Source organism: Pteronotus mesoamericanus, unplaced genomic scaffold (assembly GCF_021234165.1).
Source record: "Pteronotus mesoamericanus isolate MK-2021 breed Mesoamerican mustached bat unplaced genomic scaffold, CSHL_Meso_final contig_317, whole genome shotgun sequence".
NCBI classification, from domain to species: Eukaryota; Metazoa; Chordata; class Mammalia; order Chiroptera; family Mormoopidae; genus Pteronotus; species Pteronotus mesoamericanus.
This window is the reverse complement of record NW_026555133.1, coordinates 374,526-391,142: the sequence shown is the minus strand read 5'-3', so window position 1 is coordinate 391,142 and position 16,617 is coordinate 374,526. Positions and strand designations below refer to the sequence as shown.

The 16,617-nt window shown below is 43.7% G+C and overlaps 1 protein-coding gene and 1 non-coding gene across 4 annotated transcripts; both read right to left on the bottom strand.

Annotated features, from left to right (window-relative positions):
• Positions 1 to 6,323: 6,323 nt before the first annotated feature.
• Positions 6,324 to 10,550, bottom strand: TMEM107 (transmembrane protein 107). 3 transcript variants are annotated; one of them, XM_054575694.1, is made up of 5 exons: positions 10,341 to 10,550; positions 10,112 to 10,179; positions 9,882 to 9,982; positions 9,071 to 9,167; positions 6,324 to 8,768 (listed from the first exon to the last, which is right to left on the bottom strand). In XM_054575694.1, the coding sequence occupies exons 1-5, from the start codon at positions 10,425 to 10,427 to the stop codon at positions 8,708 to 8,710; spliced, it is 414 nt and encodes a 137-aa protein (XP_054431669.1). In that variant the 5' UTR covers positions 10,428 to 10,550; the 3' UTR covers positions 6,324 to 8,707. The 3 variants fall into 3 exon arrangements, with proteins under 3 accessions (XP_054431669.1, XP_054431668.1, XP_054431667.1); XM_054575693.1 differs by having other exon boundaries at positions 8,695 to 8,858; XM_054575692.1 differs by lacking the exon at positions 6,324 to 8,768 and having other exon boundaries at positions 8,973 to 9,167.
• Positions 8,062 to 8,199, bottom strand: LOC129072397 (U8 small nucleolar RNA). Its single transcript, XR_008529347.1, has one exon. It is a non-coding gene; the product is annotated as a U8 small nucleolar RNA (small nucleolar RNA).
• Positions 10,551 to 16,617: the final 6,067 nt, after the last annotated feature.

Here is a 16,617-nt window from a genome sequence, read left to right as displayed (position 1 = left end):
TGGGAGAAAGCTGTCCCCTACCCCTAGTCCTCATTCTGATGCCAGACAGTCCAGTTCCTCCCTGTATGACCCTGGCAACCTTCAAGCTGTTGCCCAGTGCTGGGACTTAGAGCTAGTAAGCTGGTGTAAGTCTGTGCGTGGGGTCCTTTTCCAGGAACGCCTGGGACTATAGCAGCCCTCTGGCTCATTCAGCCATAACCCCAGCTGGTTTTCACAGCCAGAAACTACAGGGACTTCTCCTCCTGGCACTGGAACCCTGGGATGGGGATCCTACTGTGGGGCTGGGACCCCTTGCTCCTCAGTGAGAGCCTCCACAGCCAAGATATCCTTCCCAATTTTTAACCATGACATGTGGGTGTGGGGCCTGCCCTTTCCTAGTCTCCACCTCTCCTACCTGTTTCAGCATGGCTTCTTCTTTATACCATAGTTGTAGGACTTCTATTCAGCTAGCGTTCAGACAGTTCTCTATAGTGGCTGGAGTGTAGTTTGGGTGTAATTTTAATGTGTTTGTGGGAGGATGTGAGATCAATATTAGATTTTAAACTAGGCAATAGGTAACAATCAAAATTCAAAAGTTATAAAAGGAACGTTCAGTGAACCCTGACTCCAAGCCTCCCAGGAACCCTACCTGACACAGCTGCTGTCTCCAGTATTTATAGATACTTCTTTTTTGAATACAAATACTGACAGACTGGATGTATTGAGTTGCCCCTTCCTTTTTTTTTCTTTTTCCACTTCCTAACTATAGGGGGTTTTGTTTGTTTTTTCTTTTTGCTCCCTAGTATCTGTCTTTTCCAGATTTGTTTGATTGGCTTTAAAGAAAAATACTGTGCATGGATGGGAGACGGTCTCTCTTTCCTTTTAGAGGCTGTCCTCAAAAGTCTCCTGGTCCGTGGCTCTCCGTTCATATTTAATAGGGAGCCACCAAGAGGATGATTGGAAGCTGTGTGAGTGCGTGGCGAGGGAGGGGCCTCCACCGGCTCTCAGCTTCGCTGTAGGACAGGGGAAGCCTTTTCACGTGAACTCCCAAGTGTTGATAGGTGACAGGCTTCGTTCGGGCCCATTCTGTTTTCTGAGAGAACAGTTTTCCTTGATTGGGGAGTGGATCTAGAATAGGGTCGGGCCTCCTATTTCTAGTTTCAATCCCCTGCTCTGCGGACCTGGTGTTCCCAACTTCAGACCCTCCTGGAAAATGAGCTTGCGGAGGGAGGGGCGGTGGGACTGGGGTGAACGGCGAGGGGGTCCCGGGGCTCGCATCACCGACCAGGCCCTCAGCCACCTCTGCGTGTAGCCAGGCCAGACCTCGAGCCTGGGGACCTGCGGGATATTCAGGCATTGTGTCCTCCTGATTCCCTCTGCCCTGCTTGGTTTGTCACCACACTTTGGCTGCTGTCCAGCCTCCAAAACCTGGTCGAAATCCTTTGCTGCTGTCTTCTCTCCTGGTCTCTCAGTCCGTGTAGATTTTCATTCCTTTGACTCCTCTCCTGTCACTTAGTTAACCATTGGAAAGGAGAGAAGACAAATGTCCATGACCGATCTTCCATGTTTAACCCAAAGTTTTACCACAGTTTATTTAACCAGTCCCTCAAGGGCCAGACTTTTAGGTGGTTTCCGGTTTTTGTTTTGTTTTGCTATTACGACAGTGCTCTTAGGAATGTTGCTGTAAATACCTGCCACGATCAATCAACCCTCAATCCTATGAGACAGGTATAACCTTGGTTTTGCCTTCAGAGAAAACTAGGCTTAGAGAAATGCTTTGGTTTTTATTTTAGATTGGCTCAATGGTGGGCTCCCAGGCATCTGTTCAGGGGGCATGGGTTTGGCAGGACCTGTTGTCCAGTGTTCCTGGGAGGACAGCCCTAATTAGACTGGTGAAGCCCCGGCCACTTGCGACCAGTTTGACCAGGCAGCCAGCTCCTGTCCCTGCAGCAGGACAGGACGGGCCAGCACTCAAGGCCACCAGGAAGCAGGACGGTGTGGGTGTGGGCCGTGGGGGAGCCACATGCCAGAGCCCTGTGTGGGCAAGGCGAGACACAGGCAGGTCAGAGTCCCCGGGAACTAGGAGACGGGGATGCCTCCTGGTCCTGCACCCTGACTCTTCACCCTCTGTTCATTAGAGATTCACTGGGGTTAACAAGCTCCTCTACTTGAGTGAGGGAGAAGTCCTCTTCTAGATGATGTGGTTGGCAAGAAGGCACATTTTCCTTATTTCCTTCCATATCAGCTGCCAAGCCCAAAGCCTGCTGGTAGTGGGTGTTCAATGAACTCTTGTGATAACGGGTCGGCTGATTTGGCCTGACAGCCAGGAGACTGAGGTTCTAGTCCCAGCTCTCCCTCTCCGCATTACGTCCTGAAGCAAATGGCTTTCTCCTTGGGCTTCCCTCCTTTGTTAAACTAGGGCTCTTTCATTCCACAACACGAAGCATTCTGCCAGCATCAGGAATTGCAACAATGCACAAGGGATTATTAAAACACAGTGAATCAATTATACCTCAATAATGCTGAAGAAAAAACACCTCATGAGATCTTTGATGAACATAATAAAGACATTTGCCAACACAGTATTTATTACTGGACTAAACGGCTTCATTTACCTGCACCCATCAAAGCCCAATCAAACACAAATGGGTATTTGCAGCCAAGGAAGTAAAGGTTTATTTTTAAGAAAATGGCACCACTATGGGAGTCACAGGTGAGCTCATGCTCAAAGTCCTTGCTCCTCAATGGCTTCCAAGAGATGAGTTATAGAGGGGAAAAATCATTAGTCATGGTAGCTACAGGAGTTGGGGTCTTGGGCTCTACTGGCTGGTTGAGGCCAGTGTAGGGAGCAGTCGATCATTGTATCAGGTCCTCACGCCGGCCATGGCATTGTTCTGTCTGGTTTCATGAGGGTGTGGTTTGTAGCATCATTGCATTTTCATGGGTCTGGGGGTCGAAACAACTGAAATCAAGATGTTATCTCTAGTTTGAAAGAAACTCTCTTTCTGTGGTCAACAGACCTGAGGCTTTGTTCTTAGGACAGTTTGATGCTGACCAGAATCTGATGTTCTAAGGGTCTAATGAGTAAGGGAAGCAGCGGAGAGGCAGAAAGGAGAAAGGTTTATATTAAAGAAATGAAGTTACTGCATGGTTACAACAGCTCAAACAGACTTAAGCCAAAAAGAATGTGAGGGCTCACACACCATAACTGGGCACAGCGGGATGCAGGTGCATACGAGGTATCAAGTAGGGATCTCTTTCCCCTTTTCTGGCTCTCCTGGCCTCTGGTTTAGCTTCATGTCCAAACAGAACATTAGTAGCTGCTGGCTCATCTCCTTTTTAAAAGTCATTAGTTTGTATGTTTTCTTTACTGTATGTAGTTTAAATTCCAAAAGTTTATAAGAGTATAGAGAAAGTCTCTCTCTGACGCTGTGTCCTAGCCACCCAGCTTCTGCCCCGCAACAACCAGTCCTCCCAGTTCTCTGTGCCTCCTTCCAGAGATGTTCTGTGCACATAGATTTCCATTTCTTCACACAAAGGGAATCAAAGTATATGAATTCTTCTGTGCCTTACTTTAGTCATGTAACTTGGAGATCATTCCATAAGTGTATAAAGTTTGCCTTTTTTCCTGGCTGCACAGTATTACACTGTGACATAATTTAACCAATCCCTTGTGGACATTTAGATTGTTTCCAATCTTTTGCCAATACAAGCAATGCTACAAAAACTAATCTACACATTCCCATTGTACCTATATGCTAATTTCTATAAGTAAAAGTCTTAGGTCAAAGGGTATGGTATTTGTGATTTTTATTGATTTTGATGGATGTTGCCAAATTGCACTTTGTGGATGTTACCGGTTCTTACTCCCACCAACAAACAGGTGAGGGCTGTTTACTTAAATCCATACCCTTTCCAACTTTCTGTGAAACTTTTTAGTTATTACAAATATGTTAAACATGATTTGCATTTTTCCTATGGTGAATGAGTTTAGGCATCTTTCCATATATTTGAGAGTTGTTTCCTTTTCTGTAAAATGTCTATACATATTTTTGTACATTTTTAATTGGGTGGTTTATAGATGTGTAGGAGATATTTATGTATCAAAATTAGCCCTTCCTCTGCAATATGAAATAGTTTCCCTCGAATGTAATCTATCTTTTAACTTTTTCCATGTATACATCTTAATATGTATTTGAATGTCTATCTTCTCTTTTATGATTTGTTTTGTTATACTTAGAAATGTCTCCCTCATTTCAAACTACTTCTGTTGTATTCTTGCTCAAAATATATGACCTCAATCTAAGCATGAGAAAACACTGGACAAATCCAAACAGAGGGATATTCTGCAAAATAACTCACCAGTATTCGTCAAGTATGTGAAGGAAAAACAGAAAGACTGAGGAACTCAGTCTCAGATTAGAAAAGGCTAAAGAGACATGGCAACTAAATCCAATGTGAAACCATGGATTAGATTCTGAACAACAAAAGGGCATTAGTTGGAAAACTGGCAAAATTTAAATAAAAACTATAGATTAGTTAATAGTATTGTATCAATACTGATTTCCTGATTTCAATAATTATATCATGGCTATGCAAGATGTTAACATTTGGAGAACTGGGTGAAGGGTATACAGGAACTACGTATCATTTTTGCAGTTTTTGTGTGGGTCTAAAATTCTTCAAAATAAGGTCAAAAATGATTTCTTGGAGTTCGTGGTTTTATTTTTTATATTGTAATCTCTGATGTATCTAAAATTTGTGTAAGATATTGAGTCATTCCCCCAGATGGTTACCGAGTTATTTTATTGACTAATCGCACTTTTTACCACTGATATTTTATTTTTTTAATTATCTATTTGTAAAATTGAAGTAAAAAAACACATCACAAAATTTACTGTAAGTGTGCAGTGCAGTAGTGTTAAGTACATTTGCATTACTGTGCAACCAGTCTCCAGAACTCTTTTCAAAACTCTCTTGCAAAACTGAAACTTGGTCCCCCTTAAACACTCTCTCCATCCCCTCCTTCCCCCAGCCCCTGGCAGCCACCCTTCTACTGTCTTTATGAATTTGACTAATTTTGGTACCATATATAAGTACAACCAAGCAGAATTTGTCTTTTTGTGACTGGCTGATGCTGATTAACAAGCTACTAATTTCACACACTCACACACACAAAAGGAAACTTATTTCTGATGCTAATTGGCAAAGCCTTTGGTGCTGACTAAAAAGCAAATAGTTGAAAGTGCTTGTAGTAGCTACTTCTGGAGTGTGGATGCAGAATCGAGTCTCAGAAGGGTTAAGTGTGTTGCTGCTCACACAGCCAAGAAGGGTAGAGGGCGCACTTTGAACCCAGGATTGGCTCCACAGCTTGCTCCCGTAGCCTTTGCCCTGGGCTAGAGTTCACAGAAGAGAGCCAAGGCTTGGAAACCAGCAGCAACTGATTGGCGTCTGAAGACAAGGTGGGTGAAGTCACCCAAGAAGTAGTGACCACCAGCATTTAAGGGGCAAGCAAAGGAGACAACCCAGTAGTATGTCCCCAGTGACTGACACACTGCAGGTCCTCACTCAGTATTCGTTGGGTAAGTCTGAGAAGCAGCAGTCAGAATAGTGGGAGATAAACTAGGGGAACCACTTTTCAGAAGCCAACGGAGAAAAAATTTTTAAAAGAGAAGAGTAGTGAATAGATGCTGAAAAGAGAGCAAGCGAAAGTCTGAGAAGTGACCTCTGGTTTTAGGAACAAGGGAGTCGACGACGAGCAGTTGCTTCGGGAGTAGGGGCAGGAGTGTGCTGGCAAATGTTTAATGACCAACTCTCCAAAAATGTATCCATTTATGTGTACACATACATTTATTATAAACTTTGCTGATATAATGGATATGTAACAATGCTTAAATAATAAAACATACAATATTTTTAATAATAAATTCCACTCTTGTATCCACGATTTCATAAATCGAGTTGTAACCTAACTATAAGTGTAGTTCCAACATGAATACTGATTGATATGTTTATTCACATTTTCAAGTAAGACGAAAGTGACATAATGAAGATATGTTGAAACCTCTGGTTCCTCAATGACTTGAGTGACTCCTTTGGTATTTTTGTCCAAAATGCATAAACTCAATCTGAACATGAGAAAACACTGGACGAATCTGATAATTTACAAATCCCAAGAGAATATTTCCTCCCTTTTTTGTGCTATTCACAATGCAACAGTTACAGACATGAAACTTCTAAATAGAATCTTTATTATTAACATTTTCTCCACCCCCTTCCTAAATCTACACAATCAACAAAGTATATGTTGTGTTTGCTCATTTCTGTGGTTTAAAATACTCCCACCAAGGCCAATTTCAAGCTATCAACTAAATGTTTGAGTTCAGAAGAGATATATAGTAGTATAACATTATATAGTATCTCTACCATACAGATACAATAAATATAAATAACCTTAAGAGCATATAATAGTAAAATGTAAAATGAACAGAAAGTAATGAATTTTGAGTATAACGTTTTTATTTTTATTTACTTATTTATATTTTTAGATTTTATTTATTTTTAGAGAGAGGGGAAGGGAGGGAGAAAGAGGGAAACATCAATGTGTGGTCGCCTCTAGCGCGCCCCTTACTGGGAGCCCTGCCTGCAACCCAGGTATGTCCTCTGACTGGGAATCAAACTAGCGACCCTGAGGTTCACAGGCCTGCACTCAGTCCATTGAGCCACACCAGCCGGGTGTACCTGTTTTTAAGTATAATTTATTTAATTGTAAATTTACATAATTTAATTTTTGTTAATAGTTGCATTTAACAACTGGTTTACAAATTTTCTGTGAAACAAAAAAATTAGCTTTCACAAATCATTAGAACACATCTCTGGGTGGGGGATGAAAGCCAGACTGGAGTGGGATATGACTTTCCTGGTCATGTTTCTAACCATTGCCAGCAATGTCCACCTCCCTTGCCTTTCCTCAGAATCTGCTCCCCTACTTCTCTGCACTAGCCACACTCCAGGACCTCACTCAAATTGCCCCCTTGGGCAAATTAATTCCTGCTCCATAGCATGTGTAAATCTCCTTTGCAGCACTTATCACAAGTTGCTATTAAATTACTCTGGAAGTATCGGAAATTGTTTCTTTTCTGTCTCTATGTGTCATAATAGCTGTGATAGCGGAGGCTGAGTATGGGTCATATTCACATGGGTTCCCTTAGTAACTACTACAGTGCACTGCACATAGCAAGTGCTCAGTAAGTATTCATAGAATGAATGCTCAGGGTGAAAGGCTGCCAGGAGGAGAAATATATGGTCAGAGAAAGAATGGTTAGATGTGTGAGACATTACCTGAGAGGCAACACCCGAAAGCATCTTCTTGGATGCCTTTAGCTTATTTAGAGTGGCCTGGGTTCCACCTTATACCAGGAAACATGACTGAGAACATTCATCCTGTGACAGGTTAGAAGTTTAGACTCTAGTGGCGGGGGGAAGGCAGAAACAAATGTATTTGGAAAAATTAATTAAAAAAACTTTAGACTCTTAGTGTATATGTGTTTTAATAACTTTCTTTTAAACATGTTATTGTCATGTGTTAGCAGGCAGAGGAGGGGAGGTGTTCACCTGGGGACAATAGGTCTGGCAGGCTTCGGGTGGGAGCTCCAACCACCATGCAAGGGCCCCCTGAACAGGTGGTCCTTCTTGCCATACTGAGATAGGTTTGACAATAGGCCATTTGTGACACCAAGTATGACCAACATTAACGATCACTGTATACAAAACCAAAGATCATAAAATAGCTGTTTCCGTAAGTTTTTTAAATTAAATATATACCAAAAAACCTTATACACACACGTATAAAACTCTAGCAATTAACACTTTGGAAAAACACCTGACATTCTCTATCAGCTGAATTAACTGGAAAAAAAAAAACCACCATTCCTATTAACAGGACACCCAAAGTCAAGAAAACAGATTAACAAGCACGACTAGCAATTCTGTGGTTAAATCCAGTAAACACATGCAATACTAGAATAAAGCCTATCATTATGCATCAAAGCAGGGAAAAAAAGTTAAAGATCGTCAGGAAGAATCAGATAGGAGCAATCAGGGTGTTGCAAGTCCTGATTACGCAGAGACGTTAATCACGAATCATGCGAACTCCAATCATCATGTTCTAATCTGTTCTCCAATAAAGGAGAAACAGGTAAGGATTATCCTACCTGACGATAACTTAATATATTGGGGCAGCCCAAACTCCATGAAAAGCATTCCGCTGTAAGCTAGGGTGAGTAAATAACGTGTACCCTCACCTATCTAAAATTATTTAGATTCTTCCTTTTCTGTTGCTACATTTATTTGCAGTCTTTCAAAAACAGGTTTTTTCCCACTTGCCTGAAGAAGGGATAAGATACTTCCTCCCAGAATGCTCCATTCACGAGTATGCAGTCCCAACCATCAGCACTATTTATTTACATATCTCCGCCCACTCTATTCCGCCAGACTTCTACCGTAATAACCAAAATAAAAGAGACACATATTATAGTCTTGTAAGGCTGGAAAAGAGCCTTCCATTTCTCCACTAATTTGAACTACCCCAATTCTCCCCTTAAATTTTTGTAAGTTTTGATGTTCCTCTAAAATTGATTTCATTACAAAGCACTAAATAAAACGTGGGTAATCCCAGACTGGACAGATAATTAATAATTAACACTAAAATCCTCCACCAAATGCAGTTTTAGGGGGGTTTCCTCCTTCCAGGAATGGTGACTGGTCCCTTGCTCCTCCAGTCTTTCTTCCTATGTTCCCATGAAAGTAATCAGAAAGGTTTCTTTTTCAGCCCAAAGACACTGATGAATAATGCCACTTCAGTGACAGCTGGGAGGGCACTGTGGAAGGTAGGTGGTGAGTTTAGGGACCCTTCCAATAAAAACAGCCAAATCCCCAAACCAGAGACCCACTCCAAAGTATACATGGAGCAGGATTTCAAAAGACTTCAGGAGCTTAAGTGGATCTGGTGGAATAAAGGGCAGGGTAGGGGAAACCTTCAGATTTAGAGTAAACCTGTCTCCCCATCCCCAAACATTGGATATTACTGTACCTGCAGAAGACAAAAATGTACCAGTACGTGGTGCACTCCCAACGTTCAAATATGAAAAAGGATAGGACCACAGATGCACTACAGTGAGCTCCGATGGCTTGGGAACACACCTGAGTCAAGGAAAGCCTTAGGTTAGTAGTGATGGGCCAGAAAAGGCCAGTGGTGGGGCTGGCATCTGCGCTCAGGTTCCCTTCTTGCTCCTGCGACAACCGCAAATGCCAGAGCCAGCAGCCCTGCCTTACGATTTTTTGGATAGCCATGTAAGTAGAGGCCAGAGCTGAGCCTGTACAGCTGGGACCCCAGGCTACACCCATCCCATATCTAGGGGCCAGCCTGGACCCTTCAGTTGAGGTAGGAATAGGCTCCCCATCTACCCCAGGCCACACAAGAATGCTCACAGTGACTTCATACATTCTGCTGGAATCACCCTCCAGCACCCTCGTGCTCTTGGTCTTCCCTGATCCATCTTCCTCCCTTCCTCTGCCTTTTCTGAGTTCCCACAGTGTTCTGTATCTTCACACACTCCTACTGTACAGTGCTTATCACACTGAATTACAGGGTCGGCTTCCTCCTCGAGGTAAAAAGCTGTGTTTTTATCCCATTTTGGGACCTGCAGTGCATAGCAGGGGATAACAAATGGCCTCACATTGTAATAAATCTGCATTGCCTAAGAAGATCTTTCAACTTGGAGCAAGATTCTCTTTGCCTTCAAGGGCGGACACTATTGTGCCCCAAAGTGCTAGTTAGGTGGCTGAAGGGAGACGTGAAGGAAGTGGGCCTTGTGGGAAAGGTGCGCAGGCAGAAAGGATACAGAGAAGGCTCTGGGTACTGTTGAACATGGAAACTCCTGAGAAGAAACCGGTCAGCTCCACTGCAAAGAGGCCCAGGGTGACAGAGAGCGCTGCCACCAGCCTGCAGAGAGGAAGGGAGTTGGCTCAGGCCTTCTGGACTTCTAAGACCTCCCCACTCGCACTACTACTTAATTCTGACCCCCCCTCCCCACTCCACCCCCCACCCCCGCTCCCCACCCCGAGTGCTCACTGAGTGTCCTGCTTCTCATACTCCTCGGGGGTGAACGTGAGTGGCAGGCAGGCCTTGATGTTGCTGTCCTGGAGAGCAAGACGGGCAGAAAGAAAAAACAGTGAAAGAGGGGTGGGAGGAGGGGGATGGGAGGACCCGACTGGGTCAGGTCTTGAGGAACGAGGCAGGTTGGGCTGGGACCACCCCGAAGTGGGAATGCGAACGGGGGGAGGGGGGTCGTGGGTCTTACCCGGGACCAGAATAAGGTGATGACGACCACCAGATGCGCCAGGAGCGTCAGGAAACGAGAGGGCACGAGTCCTGAGATCTGGCCCATGGCCCCGAGAGGCAGAGGCACCACCTGGTGCAGAGGCTGAGGTTTCTAGGGCTGGAAGCTCAAGGATGGCCACCTCTGAAGTCCCCCAGGAAAGCAGGCAAAAATTCTTCCGCCTCTTTCCCGCTGGCGCTGCCCAGTTGCCTCGGCAACCGCGTAGGAGGGCGCGCTTGGAACAGATCTTTGAAAATCTCGCGAGAGCAGTACATTTTCGAGGCGGTGTGAGCCGCCCAGAGAACACAGATCTGGGCTCCGCTGGGGGTGGTCCCAGCAGGTTGCCCACTGCGAGCCTGTTCCCCGTGCTCAGACGAGCCATCTGTGACTGTGCAGTGCGGCACTGCCGAACCTAACCACGCGGGGCCGCCGAGCGGAAACCCGCCCTGCCCTAGCCGGGTACACCCCTTTCTCTCCGTTGTCCACTCCGGGAGCGGCTCGGCCCCCTACCCCCAGCCCTGGCTATGTTGCCCAGGATGACCGTCCGCGTAAGAGTTGCTCGCCGCAGACCTCTGTCATCGCCTCGCCGGACTTAGGGCGCCGCCATTCCCAGGCATGGACACCCTCTCCCCTTCACACCTCCGCATTCCTCTAGCTTAACACTGCCCTGGTCATACGAGAGGAAGGGAACCCAATGCGGAGAGGTGGATGTCCCTACGTGGTCCGGCTGTCGCTTATTGTCACGGAGCCCCTGGTTGTCCGAGGACCCCCAGACCTGAACCTTCCTGATTCCGGTTTCCCCGCAACCAACTCCCACGACAATTTTGCTCAGTTGGCGAGGGATTTGCGGAGTGTAGAAAACGGCCAGCTGTCTTGAACTAGAATGTGGAAGAGAGGTGTTTTGGGAAGAAAGTAGAGGCTGCCTGGAAAAATAGCAGGGAGGAGGGGAGTGGAGGAAGGAAATAGTACCCAGCGTCTCTAGGAGGCAAGGGGTGGGGATGGCGTGGGGGTGGGCTAGGCAGACTCGACTCTGATTTCTTTAGCTCCTTGAGGTGTGGATGAGGCAGAATAGTAAGAAGTTAGGAAAGTTCCCTGGCAAGTGGAATGAAGGAAACTGAGACAAATAATTAAACAAAGCCAAGCAATAACAAGCTGCTAATAAATTGCAAGATTTTATCTTCCCTAAGCAAGGATACTTAGGGGCATATAGTTTATATCTCTCCTCCCCAACCAGAGAGTGAGTAGCTTGAATCACCCTGGTCAGGGAGATAGAGGACAGAGACCCAGTTGATCTCATTAGTGCTAGCCAAACCCCAGGATGGATGAATTTAGGGAAATAACAATAGTGCCCAATTAGAGCCAGACAAATCCAAGATAAAAGTAAAGCAGTGTAGCTGACCAGAGAATGATCCCAAACTGCCCTGTAACCTCATTTTAATGCATCAACATATTAAAGAACATACCTGGAAAGCTATTAAATACCCTGTTGAGACACTCACCCCTAAAACTCTGGGCCCAGTGCACTCTTGGTCTCTCTCTTTCAGGCATGTACTTTTTTCCTCCTAAACTCTAAGGGTCCCCACAAGGCTTGCAACCAGAGGAGCAGCAGGCAGCAACAGCTCATCCAGGGCTAACCTCCTGAACCTATTTCTAAGGACTCTCCTTTTGCCTCTGTAACTTGTTTCCTGAGTCGACGCAGCCCAGCTGGCTCACTTCTGTAGTTGTGACTTCCTTTCCTGAATCTAGGCATCTCAGTCTGGGCTCACTACTGTGGCAGTAACCTTGCCTCTTCTATCTTCAGCATTTCCTTTGTTTCACTGCCCCCGGCTTTAATAAGTGTACTCTCAAAATCACCTGGAATCATGTCATGAAATCTTTCTTAGATGAAGTCAAGAACCCACAAAGTCTGCTGGGGCAGACCCGCCTTGATCCCAGTCCCTGTCCAGTGACATGGGATACCTGACTTTGTTCAGCTGCAGTTCAAGAACTTCTTACTATCGGCCACCTCACTAACCTTTGGGCCTTGATGGGTATCCCTGAAGAATGGAAAGTTCTCATCCACAATTACTGCTCAGAATCCAATCCCAGTCTCATGGGGACCTCCTTGTTCCAGAAGAACCATCTCTCTCTCCCCACTCCGGATCTCAGTGCTTTTAAGCTGGTCTAGACTACAAGTCTAAGAGACATTTCTGACTTACTATGTATTCATTCAACAAATATTTATTGGCCAGCTAGTAAGTGCCAGGCACTGTGTTGGGCTCTTGTTGTTAAGGAATAAGATGGAAGTCTATCTCCATGAAGTTTACCGTCGAGTCAGGAAGACAGACAACAAACATACAAACAAATCTGCATGGTAATATATGCTGTAAATTATTTTTTTCAACCTATAAGAAAATGTTTATTTAGTTAGTCATAGAGGTAGAAGAAGTGAGCTGTAGAAGAAATGGGCTCAGGAAACAAGGTAGAGAAACAAAAGAAGAGACTTAAAGCTCAAGAGAAAGAGAGAAGCAAGGAAAATGTGCCTGGTGGAAGGGGACAGGGAAAGATACCGGTGTGCTTCGTAGAGAGAGCAGCTGTAAATACAAATATTGAAGGGAAATGATAGAATAATGCTGATCAAGGAAGGGCTCTTTGAAAATGGGTCATTTGCTCTTAATCTTTGTTTCAGGAAATGTGGCCAAAATTGAGAGGAAATGCATTTCTCTCTCCCAGGAGCACAAAGTAATAAATGGATTTCCTTTTTCTAAACCAGTGCGTGAAAAAATTCAGATAGTCAAAAGATGTTTCCTCAGGTCGTGAAAGACAAAGACAGGAACACATCCAGATTAAGGGGGGGTAGAGAGACATGACAATTTTAACATGACAGATTTCATGTGTTATCCTAATGGATCTGGACCAGAAAAAAACATATTTCTTTAATTATAAAAGACTGTAGTAGAACAATTGGCAAAATTTGAATAAGAGCTCTAGTTTAGATAATAAATAGTATTGAAATGTGTTAATTTCCTGATTTTTAAAAATAATTCTACCACCTTAATAGAAGCAAATGTTCTTGTTAGGAAACATGCACTGAAGTGTTTAGGGATAAAGTGGCATTGCGTCTGTAATTTATTCTCAAATGGTTTAGAAAAAAATGTGTTTCTGTAGCAATACATGAACTGACAAACGTGGTCTTGATGAAGGCACATTGGGATTCTTTGTATTATTTTTGCAACTTTTCTATAAACAGAATTATTTTTATAAGTTTTACATGATGAGTCCTTTGAAAGTTTTCCTTCCAGGTCTTACACAGTATTACCATTGAGATATTAAGTTGATTTATAAAAAGAAGGAATGATTTCTAGGATTGAGGGTCCCTAAATGTAAGACTACTATATACTGAAACCATGTAATGACATTTTCATTTAAAACTACCCCTTTGGAGGTCAGCACATTTGTTCCCTTCATAATGGAGATAAGATCTCCAAAACTCATAAAATAAAAATTGCAGTCATTTAGACTTTTCAGAGGAATTATTTTTAGAAAGAGTGAGGTTCAGCAAAGTTTCTATTTCCTCCAAAAAAAAAAAAGTTAGATGATAATAAAATATTATCCACACTGGTCTCTCAGCTGTCAGGTATATAGGGGCGTGTCTCCCTTTTAACTGTTGAGCCATCTCAAAGTTCTGAAAATATTTTCAAACATCTTCCATGCTAAGTGGGACAGGGAAACTCATCCAGTACAGTAGACTCAGTTGCGTCTCTCCCTTGAGATTTTCACTAGGGAGAGCACATCACTAGGACACTCTCAAAATGAGTAACAGCGATGACATCTAAAGTACAAGGAGAGGGGGCTTCCTGTACTCTCCAACATGGAAATTACAGCGTAGCACGCGTGGAAACATTCTTAGCACAAACAAGATGCAAGGACTGAAGGGCTCCTCCTGCTCTTGTTCCCTCTGTAACTTACATGCCTTTTGTCCTGGAGATAGAAAGCCCAGGTTTTCAGAGCTGAGTTCCCCCAGTAACAGTTTATCAAATCTGACTGTTCACGGAGGAAGGGAGCACTGTCAGAAGATGAGAGTGAGCAAAGACCCGGACTGGCTTTTGTGAAGTGAGGTCCTGGGTGGGGCGGGGGGTGGGGTGGGTGGAGAATGAAAAGGAATCAGCTGATTGAAAATGTAGGGAAAGAGTATTTCAGGTGGAGGATCAGCAAGTGCCAAAGTCTTTGGGTGAGAACAGGCCCAGTTTGTTGAACAGAATAGAAGTTAGTGTGTCTGAAGCCTAGCAATGGAAGAGGAAGAAAAGATCAGGGTCAGGAGAGATGAGTCAGATCATGTCTGGCCTCGCATCCATGGGAGGGAGGGACATGGCCAGACTAGCATTCTGGAAAATGACTTTGGTTGCAACATGGAGAATGGATTTTAAGAAGGTTTTAAGCAGAAGGCTAGTGAAGAAGCCATAGAGTTATCCAGGGAGGATAGGACAAGATTGGACCTGGGTGGGATCAGGAAGGTGGAGTGAAATGGAAGGAACCAAGATAAGAAGGTCTGAACATGGGGTTGTGGGTAAGCAAGAAAAGGGAGAGGTGCAAGGATGATAGATTTGGGGCTCCAGCGGCTCTAAATTTGGGGGATTATTCTGCTTATAATAGGCTTCCTGCCTGGCGGACATACTAGGTAGTAAGAACTGGGTAGTCACATTTCACATTTCACACCGTGAATTAATAAAGAGCAAGCAGGCGGTGAGTTCTGTCCTGTCATTCTCCATGACCTTGATTCACAGAAGCGCCCCAGGGAAGTCTCAAAAACGTTGAGTTTTGGAGCCGGCCTGTGGTCAGAGGCGGTACTGCGGGTGACTGGGTGTCCTTCACTCCCTCTGGAATCCACGTGTCATGACATTTGGACTAGTCATAAAAGAATTGAGGAAAAAAATTATCATGGAAAAATTTAAATATATGTAAAAATAAAAATAGTATCATGAACCCCTTTGAAGCCTACTATTCTGCTTCAACACTTACCAACATGTGGCCAACCTTGTTTCCTCTATACTTTCCCTCTCAGTCCTACTAGGTTATTTTGAAGTAAATCCCAGACATCACCAAAATAGTTCAAATTGTACACCCACACTTTTTTTTTACAGTTTGTTTGAATCAGCGTGCAAATAAAGTTCACACACTGTACTTGGTCAATATGTCTCTTAAGTCTATTTTAATCTTAGATTCTTCCTCCTCCCTCCTCCTTCATCCTATCTTCTTGTAATTTATCTGTTGAAGATACTGGGCCATTTATGGGCTGTGTTCTGGCCAGGTCATTTGACTTATTCCTCTGTCCATGTAAACTTGTCAGATTATTCTCATGTTCAATTTTCTGGTAAAGATACATCGTGAATGGTGGTTTGTCCTTATTCCATTACAGCAGGAGGAACTTAACGCTTGATCCTCTCTTTTTTTCTAGTGTTAAATCTGAGCAGTGGGACCATTATGAAGGTCCCCATCTCTTTTTCACATACTGGTTTAATTGAGCATCACTACCTACCTCCATCATTATATGAGGTGTTGTAAAAAGGGGATGTCCTAATTCTATCATTCTTTCTGCATTGATCACCTGGGATCCTGCTATAAATAAGAATGTGCCCTCATTAACTCATTGTTTACACTGAGATACAGGTCATACAGGAAAGACTGGATGAATACGTGTTTTCCCCCCATGTATTCAGGACAATGAATTGGTTCCCCAGCATCCTCCAAAGGTGACAAGTTAGTTGTTTTTAGTATCATTGTGAAGTTGTACATTTTATCATCTTTTGTATGTTTCAGTCCATTGCAGTTACAATTTTTGATGATGCTCAGATTGTCTCTCTTTTGACCCGTGGGAACCTCTTCAAATTGGCTCAGTAGTGCTTCTTTTCTTTTTTTTATGTGAAATTTACACTACATAAAATTAATCATTTTAAAGTACAAAACTGAATGGTATTGAGACACAGATAAGGAAACTTCAGACACAGAGCAATGTATTTCCCTGTCTCAGGTCAAAGATCTTGTAATTGATGACACAGGCTGACTTGAGAACCTGAGCTCTTCACCAGCAGTCTCCTGCCTCTCACTCACTAGTCCTCATTATAATCTGTAAACATGTGGTTTCTTACTTTACTCATTTATTGTATTCTTCTCTGAAAACACAAATGACTACAACACATAAATGAAGTTACTTGAGGTCAGGGGGCAAAAAACAACACAAAACAAAACCAAACCCAGGAGAGCCCAGGCCCATTCTAAAGTC

Bases quoted from the DNA above. Each gene is read 5' to 3' on its own strand.
- TMEM107 (XM_054575692.1), bottom strand. From the start codon at position 10,427: ATGGGCCAGATCTCAGGACTCGTGCCCTCTCGTTTCCTGACGCTCCTG. The intron at 10,180-10,340 runs GTAAGACCCACG...CTTGCTCTCCAG, and splicing joins TCACCTTATTCTGGTCCCGG to GACAGCAACATCAAGGCCTG. The intron at 9,983-10,111 runs GTGAGCACTCGG...TCCTCTCTGCAG, and splicing joins TATGAGAAGCAGGACACTCA to GCTGGTGGCAGCGCTCTCTG.